Raw genomic sequence first — 16,494 nt, forward strand, 5'->3', positions numbered from 1 at the left:
ACCTTGGAGAGATATAAAGTACAAACCAATCAGCTCCTAAGTGTCGTATTTCAAACACAGTCTGTAAAATGACAGAAGTTGAATGGTTGTCTCTCTCCAAGGTTTTATACATCTCCCTATATAAATTCCACATCACAGAGAGTATTTAGCCATTCACATCAGTCCATGCCCTGGTGGAGCTTACAATCTATGTTCCCTACCGCTTGCACACACACACAATACATAAAAGGGTTAATTTTTGTTATTGTTGCTAGCCACTTAACCTAATAGAATATTTTTGTATTGTGGGAGGAAACCGGACTACCCAGAGGAGACCCACGCAAGCACAGGAAGAATATACATACTCCACACAATTAAGGCTATGGTGGAATTTGAACCAAATACCTTTATGAGGCAGTAATGCTAACCGTTACACCATCCGTGCTGCTATATACAAACCTGAAGAGTAATAGAAAATGATGTCCTCACTTTCGAATGGGATGTAGTGAATATGCAGGCGGACGGGATGCCAGCCGTCGATATATACCGACACCGGAATCCTTGCACCCGACAAAATGACGATGCCACTATACCGAGGGGGATCAGGATACTGGCGTCTGCAATGCGAACGAAGGATCCGCAGTAAGTGTGAGCGTTAGCTCGGGGGAAAGGAAGATTAGGTTTAGGGACCCCGGGGGGGGGGGGGCGGTGGGGGCAATTAGGGTGAGGCACCACTAGGGGAGGGTTAGGAGGGGGGGGGGAGAGGGAGAGGGTTAGGATGGGCTAGTCAGCTGCCGGTGTTCATGCCCAACCCCTTTGTAATGTAATGGCAATTGGTATGACCTTTGACCCCTTCGACCTGTGTCAGTGATCTCACTTCTAGAGAGTTCCAGCATAACACACATCTACAGTCTCCAAACACTTCTGTTATTTCCCATAATTAAGCCGGGTACACACTATACAATACATCCTACAATATATTCTGCGACACGGATCGAAACAATATATATTGTGCGGATCGTATAGTGGCCCTGATTCAGAGCCGGACCCTCTGACAGATCGCTCGCTCTGAATCAGGGCGTCTTTTTTATTTTATTTTTTATGGAGCGGCCTCCTGGCCGCTCGCATTGGGCTTGCAACGAGACCCTTGTGGTAGGGTCTTGTGGCTGCAAGCCCCAGAGAGCTTTCGGCTCAAACAGAGCCGAAAGCTCTCCCACTGACATCACTTGTGATGTCAGTGGGGCCGCCCCCCAAATGGTAGGCTGGGCAGCCACCCCCTCGGCCCGCCCACCAAAGGGGGCGTGCTGTCACTCAACATCGACAGCACGCTCCCTTTGGTGCGAGACCCAGAGCGACAGATTGCCCGTCGCTATCCGGGTCTCGCACATGCGCACGACAGAGCCGGCTCCGTCGTGTGCATGCCCTCTGGGCCACCATCGACCCGGTTGTGAGCGCTCAGCGCTTGCGACCGGGTCTGAATCAGGCCCAGAGTGTTCAGTCTATTGCCTGTGCACGCCGTTCGTTCATCGCATCACAGCAGAAGGGACAGTGGGGTGAAAGATGCTATGATGCTAAATGCAGCATGGAACATTATCTTGCATGGTCATACACCGGATCGTGTACTGCATATGGCCGATAATAACAGAAAGAAACATAGATGAGGGGGGAGTGGATGGAGGAGAAAATAGCAGGGGTGTTAAAGGGAGAGAAGAACAAACACCCAGGCAGCCGGTAGGAACAGCTAGTTTATCATATTGTTAGACATGGAAAATGTAAGGCGTTACACAGAAGGAAATCTGTATGCTATATTTGTCACGGTTACTGTAAAAAGACAGTGCTGTAACCCTTATAGACAGATCACTGTCTTAGAAAGATAAATATTTCCTGTGCTGGCTATGAGGGCTCAGACTGCACACGTGGAATGGAACAAGTGGGTCACATACTGTATTTTATGTCGTACTGTACTTGGTAGGAGAGATTTGTTTCTGTAGAAAATATATACTAATATACTGTACTTATGTGGGTGTAATATAACATAAACTGACTGAACTTGACGGAGGCCTAAATCTTCCTTTTTCAAGATTATGTTCAATTTCGGGTTTTAGTGCATGGATCTGGTTCCCCTAACACCACTATAGTGATGTGAGTCTTGTGACAAAATGCACCTCCATACCCCTTATTTTTTTACTTAGATAGTAAGGGGGCAAATCAATCAGAAGCAATGGGAGGAATGGTCGTAGCACTGACACCTCACGGTCACCAACATTGCAAATGTTTTCTCGCACTCCATAAAGGTGCACAGGGCAATGTGGGATAGTCTATCTCGCTGATGTTCTGAGCTGCACATCGCCAAGCACTGAATTGCCCCTAATGCTGGGTATTCATTAGCCGATATGTACCCAGCACGATCTCATAGGCAGAGGGTCCCGGCATCGGCAAGTGCATACACACTTGCCGATGCCGGGAGCGACGGCACAACAGCGGGGGCCATGCTGCATTCGACAACATGGCTCCCACTGATGATATCGCCCGTCGGACCTGCATGCAGGCAATGTCGCTGAAGACGTGCGGGAGCGTTCATCGTCAGCGACATTCAGTAGTGCATAGATACTGCCCAATGTGGATGATATGTCGTCCGATCCGCCGGGTCGGACGACATATCGTCTAGTGTGTACCCGGCTTTAGAGTCTCCTGTTATAGGATAGTGGGCTGCATTTATTAGTCAATATATCTATGAATAATTAATTCTGCACTGTTTATTTCTGTGTATGGTTACATTTATTAATAGGATTAATAGATGACAAACAGTTAAATACACGTTTATGTTGTTGTGCGACAGATTCGCAGTGACTTGCAAATTAATTTGATCATATTTAGTTTCCTGTTATACGCATCAAGCATCGCATCCCACCACTTATCGCATGCATGCTGGCGTTAATAATGCTGCTATGCATGAAGAAAATTGCAAAGGACCACTCTCCCGATAAGACCTGTCCTTTGCCACAGAGGAACTACTGGGTTTATGACGCAGAAGTCCTTATGTACATGTGCAGAATGAAACGTGCACCACAGGGGACGCTGGGAGGATCCCTCTCTGTTCAGAATGTTATAAGAAGCCTATAGGCTTCCGTTGGGCAATGCCAGCTTTGCTTTGCTTTCCCAAGCTTGGTGCATATGAGATATGCAAAAACTGGATTTTTGGGTAGATTCAACCGCATAACGCACAAAAGAGAATGGAATCGGTATGAAATACCGCCGTCCCTCTGGCCGGCAGTTCGAATTCCGGGCGCGGCAGGCCGACAGAAGCAGAGATCTCGGCAGCTGAAGTCCGACAGCGCTGGAAATCCCGATCGTCCGCAGGTAAGTAAAAACTAACCTAACCCTAACCCTCCTTAGGGGTGCCTAACCCTAACCCCCCCCCCCAAGTGCCTAAACCAAACCCCCCCCTATAAGTGCCTAACCTTAACCACCCCCTTCCCCGCTGCCTGAACCTAAGTCCCCCCCGGGGGTGCCTAACCCTCCCTCCCCCTAGCCTAACCCTCCCGGGGGGGTGCCTAACCCTAAGTCCCCCCTGGGTGCCCTAAACCTAACCCAACCCTCCCCCCCTGTCCGCTGACGGCGCCCGGCATCCCTTCGATCGGGATGCCGGGCGCCTGTCTCCCGGCATCGGGAAAATGGCATCCTTATATTGACAGGTGTATGCATTTTCAAAATTATATCCAATCAACTGAATTTACCACAGGGGGACTCCAATTAAGCTGTAGGAACATCTCAAGGATGATCAGTGGAAACAGGATGCACCTGAGCTCAATTTTGAGCTTCATGGCAAAGGCCGTGAATACTTATGTACAAGTGATTTCTTAGTGGTTTTTTTTTTGTTTTGTTTTTAAATTTGCAAAAATCTAAAAAAAAAATGTTGACACATTGTCATTATGTAGTATTGTGTGCAGAATTTTGAGGACAAAAATTAATTTATTCCATTTTGGAATAAGACTGTAACATAACAAAATGTGGAAAAAGTGACGTGTTGTTAATGCTTTCCGGATGCACTGTATAAGTCCCCTTTAAAATATATTTTTAATATACTATCCCTTTAAAAAAAAAAAAAGCATGATAATTATAAAAGATTTTACATCTTCGTGTATAAATAATCAGACCTCAATAGTGCAACTTCAATAGGTTTTCAGTAAAAATAGGCAAAACTTGGAAATAACCTTTATAAATGGCATGTTTTCACTATTACTAAATTTATAACGAAAACTGCTGAAATTAAATCTAGTTGAATGTATTTCTTTGTGGCAAAGCAAATGTTTGCACATGTGTGTGTTCTCTGTGTGTACAAAGAGGGTGGACACGTGTGCTAGGAATCAGAGGAGTTCCCACCAATTATATTTTTAGATGCCAGGATTAAAAAGCAAAGTCCTTCAAATTAGTAATTATTTACAATTCATTTTCAAAGACGTAAAAATATAAAAGAGCTATTGGTAATATTTACAAATATATGTCAGAGTATCAGGAGCTTGTCTGTACATAAGATATTTTACATAACAGTGTGAACACAAACTACCCTTTTTTACAAAGAACTATAGGGATCCTTTAGAAAATGACATGAATTGACACCAGAGAACAGTACCTGGCAACGAAATAGATAACTTGGGGGGGGGGGGGGGGGGGAATTCTTCAAAGCAAAACTTGTAGAGAGAAAGTGCCAAGCAATCGGCTTCAAATATCCCTTTCACACTGCCAGCAATAACTCTGGTTATTGCACGTGAAAGCGCAGCAACCCGGGTTACTGTGCAGTGTGAAAGGGCCAGGTTGAAATAACCCGGGTTGAACCCAGGTAACGATCTCAATCCCAAGCGCCGCCTCGGCATGTGATGGCGGTGACGTCATCAACCTGGCAGTAAGCCGGGTTGGGCCGCTAGTCTGAAAGGGGTCTCACCCGGGTCCCACCCGGGATGGACCCGTGTACAAAATCCCGGGTGCGATCCGGGATAGCGTTGTGAAAGGGGTATAACTCGCTTTACAAGCTACCTTTGAAAAATGGCAGTTAAGAGCTGATTGGTTAGTTTGGTTCAGCATTCAGATATTTGATGTTTATGCTGAATAGAACATGTCAGTAAGCTCACATTAGACTTGAGTTTGTACACTGGCCTGATTCAGAGCCGCTCGTAAGCGGCCGCTCGTTCGCTCCGAGCGATGTTTGCCCAACTGCGCATGCGTACGGATCGTTATACGCATGTGCGAACCAGTCAGTGCGGTCGAAATTCATGTGCTCGCAAAATAGCGAATGCCTGATAATTTGAGTGACAGAATGAGGCGTATGTGGGTGGTAACAGGGGAAGGTGCTTGAAAACGGGGAGTGGAGATCCGAACGCAGGCGTGCTTAAAGGTCAAAACGGGCGTTTTATGGGAGTGCATAATGAAAACAGCAGCGTCATTGACCACGTCACTGGGTTATTTTATAGCCAGAACTGCTCTCAAGATTGTGGTAGCAAAAACCAACCACAAGAATAGCGAGCAGTTCATACGCTGGTCGATGTACTCGATTAATCTAATAAATAGCGGACATGACGTAGGATGCGAGCGGCCAGGGGGCGTATTTATCCAAAAAACGATCGCAAGTTTTGTTCGCTCGTTCAGACCTAGAGGCGTGAACAGACCGCAAAGAGCGAACGGTTCATTTGAATAGCCACCCCTATTTTCTGGACGAGTGAGCGCTAATTGCGTCCGGCTCTGAATCAGGCCCACTGTTCAAATTGTAATTGGGTGTGGTTATGCAAAGTAATGTGTATAGTTTCATACTGGATGTCTGTGTATAATATTTTTAAAAGCATTCATACATACATGTACTTGACAGTATAACACAATAGAGTCGAACACAGTTGTTCACGCAATAAATGTTTATATTCACCCGTATGCTTATTTGTATGGATCTTTGTAGCTGGATCACCCCTATATGTCAGTTTTGGTTTGATCACCATCATCCTCACTGGCACCAGCTCAATCCCTGTTGCAAAGATCTGTCATATTTATGCGTACAATGTGGAATACTGTCTGCAATTGTCCTATATAAAAGATCTAGGCCCTCATTCAGAGCCGCTCGTTAGCGGCAGTACGCTCGTTCCGAGCGATGTTTGCACATCTGCGCATGCGTACGGTTTTTAGTACGCATGCGCGAACCAGTCAGTGCGGCCAAAAATCGTTTGTACGCTATATAGCGAGTGCCTGCTATTTTGAGTGACAGGAGGAGGCGTATGTGGGTGGTAACAGGGGAAGGTGCTTGAAAACGGGGAGTGGAGATCCGAACGCAGGCGTGCTTAAAGGTCAAAACGGGCGTATTATGGGTGTGCATAATTAATACAGCAGCGTCATTGACCACGTCACTGGGTTATTTTATAGCCAGAACTGCTCGCAAATTTGTGGTAGCAAACACCAACCACAAGAATAGCGAGCAGTTCATACGCTGGTCGATGTACTCGATTAATCTAATAAATAGCGGACATGACGTAGGATGCGAGCGGCCAGGGGGCGTTTTTAACAAATAAACGAGCGTATGTTTTGCTCGCTCGTTCAGACTTAGAGGCGTGAACAGACTACAATTTGCGAACGGATCATTTGAATAGCCACCCCTTGTTTTTGAACGAACGACCGCAAATAGCGAACGGCTCTGAATCAGGCCCCTAGTTGCTGACACAAGGTGATCAGGTATCCCTACCCTATTTATTGTACAAATCAAATGGAAATAATTCCTGGCCCCATAAGAACAACATATTTGTAATATTAATGTTAATAATAAGTGGTGTAGTTTGTCAAGTTAGTGTTAAATCAGACACAGTGTCGTATCTATAATGGGTACAGTGTGTGCGGGGCACACGGGCCCCGCACCGCACACACTGCACCCATATTTTTTTTAAACTTACCTGTCCGAGGTCCCGCGTCTGTAATGTCTAAATCCCCTTCACCGAGAGGACCCTGACGTCATCAGCCAGTGTCCAGCGTCATTCCCTGCCATCCAAGTGGGCATAGAGGGGGAATATAATCATGTGGCGAGCGTAGTGAGCCACCGTGCCCAAAGCTTGGCGAGCGCAGCGAGCCCACGAGGGGACAACAAACTTGTGTGAGTGGGGACAAAGTACTTCTGTAGCTGGCACTTCTGCCCTCACGTCACTTCCAGGTCCCTAGCGCGAAGGGGAAATATAGCCTACCGTCCCGCGTCAGGTGTCACTGCTGCTCAGAACACCGGCAAAATGGCCACAGCGGGCATTTTCCGGTGTTCTGCGCATGCGCAGTATACTTCGGGCACTAGAGTGTGCCCAGAGTCTACTGCGCATGCACAGAACGCCAGAAAATGGCCACGGCGGCCATTTTCCCGGCATTCTGCGCACGCGCAGTAGACTCCGGACACACTCTAGTACCCGGAATCTACTAATGCTCCGGTAGCTGGCCAGCCGCGTCAGTCGGCCGCCAGCCACTAGGGAGAGAGGAGGGGGCCCCGCACGAGGAGTGCACACGGGCCCCTTCCTCTCTTAAAACGCCCCTGATCAGACATGAAGATGGATGTTGGTATACAATGTAAATTTCTAAATGCTTGTTTATGGTACGTAAATACTCCACTTATCAACACTGTCTAAGCAGCAAGTACTGTAGGTACAGCAAAGTACAATGTGATAATGAGCTTCTCTATGGTATGTAACACAGGTATTCTGGTATCTGGTTCTCTTTCCTCCTCCTCATTCTTCTGGTTCTCCCTCTTTTCCCAGTGTAGTTTTCTCTATTAACCTCTCTTTCTTGTACTCTCTCCTATTCTATCAGGATCTCTTACTTGAGCTGGGTACACACCTATACAATCGTCAGGCCGTTCTTTCATGTCCCGACCCATTCATACGATATCTTAAAAGTGTGTACGCACCTTCCATTATGATTTCTGGAAGAACATTGGTAGCATCGAAAGGTCGGGTTTTGTAGGTTGTATAGTTTAATTTTCATCCATTTCGATGGTACAATATCGGACAAAAAGTGAAGTGTGTTTGCTCTTTTGACCATTCTGTCCGATCCTTCTGCCCATACCCCTCCAGCAACAGCGACACCTTTGTGTCTTTTCAGTAGATATTTTAGACAGATGAGTTTCCTGGATCATAAGTTAGATTGTAAAGGAGTGTGCGTATGCATTGACACGTTGAGCGGGACGGACTTCTGAACATAAATGTAATTGAAAGTAAAATCGCATCGACAGTATGATTGTATAGTTGTGTACCTAGCTTTACTCCAAAGTTCTAATTATCATTTTCCACTTCTCTGGTTCTTCCTCTCTCTCCCTGTCGGGCTCTCTTCCCCCTATCTGGTAATCACCCACACCCTTTTCTCTTACTTTTTCCCCTCTTTTTTAACTCCTCTCTGGTTCTTTCTCCTCCTTTTGCCGGCGCTCTAGTTTGCACTTCTTTCTGGTTCTTTCCAACCCACTATGGTTATTTCCCTCTCCCCTTTCTTCTATTGCCCATTTATAGTTCTCTCCTCTAGATCCTCGACTCTGAAATATCTCCACCTTCTCTGGTTTTCTCTTCCCCCTCCTATCAGGTACAGGCCTCTCCTCTTCCTTCCTCCTTGCTTCTCTATCAGCCTTTCCCTCACCCTTTTAGTTTTCTCTCCTCCATCCTCCTCTAGTTCTCTTTACTCCACTCCCCTTCTTTTTTTTCTTCCCCCTTTCACTATATCTGTTCTCTCTCCTCCCTTTCCTTCTTTCTGGTTCTCTCCCCCACATCCCTCACTGCATCTTTTTCATTTTTCCTTCCTCTCTGGTTCTGTTCCCACATCTGGGTCTATCTTTTTCCTTCTCTAATAAATACCCCCTTTTTTAGCTGCGGTAATTAATGGGCTCCCAATGTAGCTATGCAATTTGTTTTTGAGAGCTCATTAATTATTGCGCTTGTCATGCCGAATTAGACTGGGCTTAGCCACGTAAAATGGCTAAACCCATCCGAAGTCCCGGTTTGGGCACCCAAACAGACTTATTGCACATTTCTGCTTGCCACCTCAGGAGACTGCGAGGTGAAATTCCGGCATCAGCAGCTATCTTGCCCAAATGGAGTAACAATTGAATTCCTTCCTTACTGTCTGGAGTGGTGTCAGGGTTTGAGACAGGAACAACCAGGGGCGTATCTATAATGGGTGCAGGGTGTGCGGGGAACACGGGCCACTGGGTCCAGGGGGGCCCCACACCTCACACCCTGCACCCATAATAACACTTACCTCTCCGGAGTCCCACGTCTGCGCGGGCGTCCGGCGCTGTAAAACGGCTGAAAAATGCCTGCCGCAGCCGTTTTCCCGGTTACCTGTGCATACACTATAGACTCTGGGCACAGTCTAGTGCTGGCCGCACACAGCTCAGTGCGCTGCCAGGCGGAGAGGAGGGGGTCCCGTGTCGGAGACTGCACACGGGCCCCCTCTCTAGAAACGCCCTTGGGAACAACAATAGTCAATGTACTGTTACTACTTCTATCTAGTCATCATGTACACATTCTCTGAGGAAGCTATCTATCTCTCATTGTGGTAAGTGCAGTCTGGTTGAGGAGCTATGATTGCTCACAGCTGCTTTATTGTTCTAGCTATCTCCTAATTTGACCCAGCTTGTTTTTGACTGTTCTACCTGTAAAGCTGGGTACACACCTAAACAATTATTGGGCCGTTCATCCAATATCGAGAGTACGGCCGTTGGATTGTATAGGTGTGTATGCTGTCCCGATGCAGGATCGTTTGCCGATAAACGGCTTTTAACGCTCCTGCAATGGTTGGGATTGGGAGGTCGCATCTTATGTACGGTTTAATATTTATCGGGTCGACCACCCGATCCCATAGAAGCCCGTACACATTGTGCTAGGTTTGCACATGTGAAGTGACTGACAGGAGGTCACACTGGGGACAGATTGCACGGCTCATCGGGACAGTTTTACCCGATCAGCCTGCAATCGTGTGTGTACTCAGATTTATTCTCCTGACATGAGTTTATGATTATTCTGTCTCATTTGTCCCAGTCGAGATTGTTCATGGACTACTCTCTGTTGCTGCCAGCATTGAACATTGATAGTGTGCCATTTTGCTCCTTAGCCACCTGCCCTGACCATTTTCTTGTTTCACTTTGTGTTTGCCATCTGACTTTTAACTTTGCTCCTTTTCTCACTGTCTATTGTGATGTTATTTTGTCTCATACACATATATCTTTTGTTGAGGGCCTCAGTTTGTTGTAAACTTGTACTACCCACATTAAGTTCTGGGGGCAGCAGAGTACATGTTTGCAGTGGTGGATTTCTCACTAGGAACATGAGGCATGTGCCTAGGGGCGCCACTTACTGGAGGTGGCACAGCATGGGCCCCTGCATCAGACTCCTTGTGGGCCGCTGGCTTGATGGGACCACCTGGGTGATCCTTATTTTGGTAATTTTTTGTGATTTTATTTGTATTTTACAACCGGCTTGGGAGGAGGGGGGGTGGTCATGGGGAGTAGAGGTTGGTGCTGCCTTGGCTGTCCACAGGCATCAGGACAGGTGCTTGGACTTGTACTAAAATGGGCTGGCAATGTGGATTGGGGGAGCAGCTAATAATGTTGTGCCTAGGTGGCCAGACCCCTAAACCCACCCCTGCATGTGATAACATCATGCTCTATGGGAATAGAGGCGGCTATAGGTAAAAATCAGAGGGGGATGCGAGCGTAAATCTGACGAAAGTCTCGGCACGAGGCTGTTTTCTGCCCTTCGCGCCTGGAAAACAGCATCGCGCCAGGAAGTTAGGTCGGGGAATGCCCGTTCTCGCACTTTACACAGGGTGTTTAGTCGCGAGAACGGGCATTCTCCGACTAAACACCGCGCACAATTGAATAGTTCCGGGAGCTATCTCCCGGCGCTATTTACATCGTGGGCTATTGAATCGAGCCCACTGATGTCTGTTATAATCGGCATAGGGTGAAAAGATTCATGATCTCTATGGACATCAAGGATTGCTACTTACATGTTCCTATCTGGCAAGATCACCAGTGCGTTCTCAGATTCGCAGTTCAGGATCTTAGTTTAAAATTTGGGGCTCTGTGTTTAGTGATGGTAACAGTGCAGAGGGTGTTTACAAAGTTCTTTTGTGGTTGTGGCTGCTAATTTGTTCCTTACCTGCATGACGTGCTGATCAAGGCAGTGTCCTTAACATTACTTCAAGCCCATGTACGGGAACTGGCCGAGATCTCAGAGTTACATGGTGGGTTATCAACTACCAAAAATCTGACCTAATACTTGACCAGCGAATTTTTTCCTAGGGCTGCGGTACCACACCTGACAGCAGATGTTACATTAAAGTCTTAATTAGCTCTGGGCCTGATTCAGATATGGATGGTATTGCACAGCTACAAGGAAGCGTCTGTACAATACCGTCCAGAAAATATTTAAATACTACAGGAGACTATCTGTAGGCAGCAAAAGCCTCCTGACGGCAATTGTGGACCGAGTGCATTGTCCGTCGGGTTTCTGTACTAATCTGAATCAGGCCCTCTGTTTTGTTTTGCCTGAATATCTTCAGAAAGATGGTATTTACCTTTGAGATGGTGTAATATGTATGATTCCATACAATGGCATTCAAGATTGAGCTAATATCAAAATGAAACCAGCCATGCATTCACTTGACCAGCCCATTCATCAGATTTTCTGCAAGGGAACGTTAGTCACTTCTCTGGTGACTGAGGGTCAATTGATACTGGCATTCATGGCTGAGCAACCGTAATGTTTCAGAGTTGTTGCCTTTGGACTCAATCAAAACTCTCGATAAATGTTTTAGTACTGAGAGCAGTATTTTAGTGTAAACATTCTATTCAGAAGACAGGGCCATGGTGTTACTGAAGGTCAACATTGCCGTGTAACTGGATCATGTAGCCCAAGAACTTCTGAAATCTGATTGACACAATATGAAATTATGTAGAACCTATCCTTGTGCATCATTGTCTATCATCCTATAGATTGTAAGCTTCCGAGCAAGATTCCCTTCTTTGTATATTACCGAGTCTTGTTTTTTAACAATTTGTAAAGGTATAGGTCTTGTTTCTTTTATTGTTTGCATTAGGGTCCCCGTATTTTTAAAAGCAGCACTGGCTTCAAACTAGCCGGGGTGTAATGCCACAGCCAGGGAACTGTTTCACAGGGTCACCCCTAGCCAAAGCATTAACACCCCAAGCTAGTCAGCCCAGGCCGGAGATCCCAGGGGAGGTGGAGACCCCCCAATAAAGGGGTCCCCTCTCTCCTGAGCACCCCAAGCCTAGGCTGAAGTCCGGGGCTCTTCCCTGTCAGCTGGCCGGTAGGTGTTTTTTACAGTGGGACTGCAGGTGCCAGCGTGCCTGCCCTTTTGGCACTTGTGGAAATACAAGTGACAGCAGGCGGCCGGCACCCGTAACCCCACTGTAAAAAAAAAAATAAAAAAAAAAAAAAACACACTACATACATACTCATCTTGTCCCCTGAATCGGTCCCCTTGTCCAGTAGAAATCCATGGTTATCCCTAAAAAAATGAAATAAAATACTTGCCAACCTCCTGGTGCTGGTTCATAAAATATGGGGAAACCCTACACACTTTGTCCCCCGTATTTTTAGAACCAAGACTGGCTCCTAGAAGTTGGGGGACTGGTTATGCTTTTCGGGGGGGACACGTCGTTTTTTTCTATTTTGTAATAAAAAAATTAACACAAAATACATGCAGTCTCTGGAGCCCTGGACTGGTTATTCACGTGTTTTGGTTTTTTTTTCTTTTAATAATTTAACCCTTTTTGTCTAATTACAGGCAGAAACCTGCACAGATTACACTGATCTGTGTATTTTTCTGCTAAACTCACAGCTCAGGAGGTAGTCTATTTAAAACTTCTATTTAGGAACGAGTTTGTTAAAATTACACCCATGATTATAATCACGATTCTTGGTAAATTCACGAGTTGTATTCATGTCTGTGGAAAGTACCTGTGAGTTTGGCCGATGGTGTATTTGTCCATTTGTGTTTTCACCCAAGTTTTGCAGAGAGTTTGATAATCTTTAACTAGGGTGGTGCGACCAGTGCCATGGCACAGGGCACCGCAGGGCAGGTGGCGCTGTTTGGGCCTGTCAATTTTCCTGTTTATTATCATTCTCACTTGTAGCTTCCGCTTCTTTTATCCCCAGCATCTCCTGGCCACCCCTATCTCTTCCCTGGCCCTTCCCCATGAGGCCATGGCCCTTTTTCAGGTGCACTATCTAATGTCCCTATTTAAAAAATGGGGGGGCTGTGCCAATGCTCTCTGGCACAGGGCACCAAAAAAATCTAGTTACGGCTCTGATTTCTCACCCGAGTTTGCAGAGAGTTTGATTTCTCACCTGTTTGCCCTTAATAAATTTGCAAGTGTTAAAAAAATGGGCAAACACACCAGTGATTGACATCTTGACCAAACTCGAATCTTAGTAAATTTGCCCCAAGAGTGTGTGGAGCTCCTGACATTCCCATGCAAGTCAACATAAGGCTGGTGCCTCTTTGATGGAGGGTGTTGTGGAAAAGGGGTTATGCTTATTTTGAAATTTTTTTATTTTTTTGTTGTTTTACTACTGTATTGGATTGAGAAAGGAAAAAATATATATTTATTATCCTTGTCCGCAAAGCTCAAGTCATTTGTGAAGAGCCCCAGCGCTATTTATTGTTCCATTCACTCGTTGAAGCACCAAATCTGTATTGACCTAACTGTTGCAGTAATCTCCCTGTTTTAGTGGAATCAGGCTTAAGGCGCATATCCACTACACGATAAAAATTACATCTTTATCGTTCAATCGTTCATTAGTCGTGAAGTGAATATGCCGGCAACTACCAGCGATGCAGGCTCCCGCTGGTAGTGGTCGACATCTGTCATCGCCTGAACTTTACTGCCCACCAAGACGATATCGTCAGGTCGTGTATGTTCGGGGATTAGGGAGAGTGTCTGCACTGAAAGACATATCATTCAGTATGGGCACAATTTCCACTGCACAGTATGATGAACTATTACGATGTTGTAATCATTCAGTCATTCATTAGTCGTGTAGTGGATATGTACCTTTAGACTAATGCTGGAGCTGGTTGAAGATTTGGGGAGGTGGGGTGACATGGTCTCCATATTCATTATTTATGAATTTATAATAAACATTGCCATGAGGATTGTTTGAAGTCTTTTTTATCGCAGTAAAGTGTGCCTAGAAATGCACTTCAGCGTCAAATGCAGGTGCAGAACAGGTCTCATTACATTTAAAGGAGAAGTTTTAATCGCCGCCTTCTAAAAATAGAAATATTTGTGCACTTCTCTGTACTGCATGACATACATCTAAAATGCACCCTTCACCTTTTTATCTCACCTTCATGCTTCTCATATGAACATAAAAATGTTGGGCATATTAGTTTCATTAGAAATATTATTTGTATTTGTTGTGAAACTAGGTGTTTCTGAGGTTTTTGGACTTGTGAACCACAGATTAAAAAGCCAACATTTATTAATATAATCTTTTATTTACTTTTATTTACAATATGAGGTTTCAGTTAAATGTAAATAAGGCAGAGGTAGAACTTGCACCCCTCTGACGCACATGCCAATGAAGATGTATGTTATTGGGCACGGTTCTATTCAACGCAAAGTGAATAGCGCCGGGAATGAGCTCCCGGAGCTATTCAATCCATCGCGCTGCTAAGCCCGACTAAGGATTTCATCTCGCATCCCCCCGGGGATGCGAGCAGAAATCCGACAAGTCCAGACGCGATGCTGTTTTCTGCCCTTAGCGGCGGGAAAACAGCATCGCGCCGGGAAGTTTAGTCAGAGAATGCCCGTTCTCGCGCCTAAACACCCTGTTTAAGGCACGAGAACGAGCCTTCCTTGACCTAACATCGCGATGGACTGAATAGCTCCGGAGCTCATTCCCGGTGCTATTCACTTCGCATTTAATTGAAACGTGCCCATTGAATATACTGGCAAAAGGGTCATTTAGAGGATTAAAAGGGACAAAATAATGATGATATGCGTATGTCGTTATACAGATTGGAGGCCTGCAGTGTATCTGGCTGTTTTAGACTGTGGCGATGAATCCAACACCGCAGCTTGCTCCAGCTTTGGTATACAAGGATACCCCACTATTAAGGTAACCATTTGTCCTGTGTTCTTTTGAATTCTCTTATCACTCTCCCTTCGCTCATTAGTAATTTATGTGTTCCTGTTGGTATACAGTATTTATCATTTTTTATTTATCACTGCTTTTCTTTTTGCTCGAAGCAAAGCATGAGTGACCCATGTTGTCTCTTTGTTCTCCAGTTCTTCAATACCTATTCAAAAAGTCCATCGGATGGCATCATTATTCAAAGTACGTGAGCTGTGTCACCTCTCCCAGTCATTGTCTGGCTGTCACTGATAATTTTATGTTTATTTTATGGGCGAGGGAAGAATATGTGCTTCCATTCTTACCAACTCATTCCCCAATCTTTCCTCTAACATTGACTTTTAACTTTAGTGTTTACTTTAAATCAGGCTGTATCTTCACAGCTGTTTTTAAGCTACTGCTGTTATAAAACATTAAATTACGTATGTTCTGTACACAAATCCCAGTGTCATCAGTCTGTGGCCAGAGGCAAGTAATTTAGCTTCCATGTCCCAGCACAAAAACATGGATTTTTAGATTGGACAGGATACGGCAAAGTCAACATGTACAGCACTGCATAAGAATTGTATGTGCTATATAAAGTCAGTGAAATATTATATTTATTTAGTAGGTTGTGTGTAAGCAGACATAAATTTGTCAGTGTTAAATTGTAACTTGAAAGTTTATTCAATAAAAATTACAAACAATCTACAACTACTGCTCACTATATTACCCTACTAGCTCTAAACATCTTACCCTACTAGCTCCAAACCAGAGGAACCTCCACAAACATGATTATAAGACCACCTGTCCAGGTCACGTTCTTATCCACAAGCTCATACATAGTGTTTCTCATGTTTGTTGACCTTCTTGACCACTAGTTTTGTAATTTGATAAACCTAATACATGCTAAAAAGACATTACTGATGGGAGTTTATTTTGTTTTTTTAAACAAGTAACTTGGTTTCAGTCCTACGGTCCCTGCTCTGCTTAGAATGGGCCTATGCTCTGTTCTTTTGTACATGCACAGGGGCTGGTGCATAGCAGGGGTCTTGGAATTATGGAACAGCATCTCTCTTAGGTGTATATTTGCTAAAGTGCAGGTTTTTAGAGGTGGTGTTGCCCATAGCAACCAATCAGATTCTAGCTATTATAATCTAGATGATGCTAGATAAATAAGTAGAATCTGATTGGTTGCTATGGGCAACAACTCCTTTTCTAAAAACCCGCACTTTAGTAAATATACCCCTTACTCAGAAATGGTCAGCATGGTGCTGCAACAGAAATGACCTGTTTAGTGCTGGCGGGAAACCCCTGAAGCATGGTTGACCCTTACTTTTGGAGATTGCTGATTTTCTTTGTGCTGCATGTTGTAAAG

At 45.2% G+C, this 16,494-nt stretch overlaps 1 protein-coding gene across 2 annotated transcripts in view; it reads left to right on the top strand.

Annotated features, from left to right (window-relative positions):
• QSOX1 (quiescin sulfhydryl oxidase 1) overlaps positions 1-16,494 on the top strand; it is a 56,466-nt gene that overhangs the window by 8,057 nt on the left and 31,915 nt on the right. For both annotated transcript variants that reach the window (XM_088447152.1, XM_088447153.1), the window contains exons 2-3: positions 15,022-15,122; positions 15,293-15,341. In XM_088447152.1, coding sequence (XP_088303278.1) covers positions 15,022-15,122; positions 15,293-15,341 — 150 coding nt within the window. The remainder of the gene's footprint in view (positions 1-15,021; positions 15,123-15,292; positions 15,342-16,494) is intronic.

The sequence above is a fragment of the Taudactylus pleione genome, unplaced genomic scaffold, assembly GCF_031769625.1.
Source record: "Taudactylus pleione unplaced genomic scaffold, aTauple2 ptg000421l, whole genome shotgun sequence".
In the NCBI taxonomy this organism is placed as follows: Eukaryota; Metazoa; Chordata; class Amphibia; order Anura; family Myobatrachidae; genus Taudactylus; species Taudactylus pleione.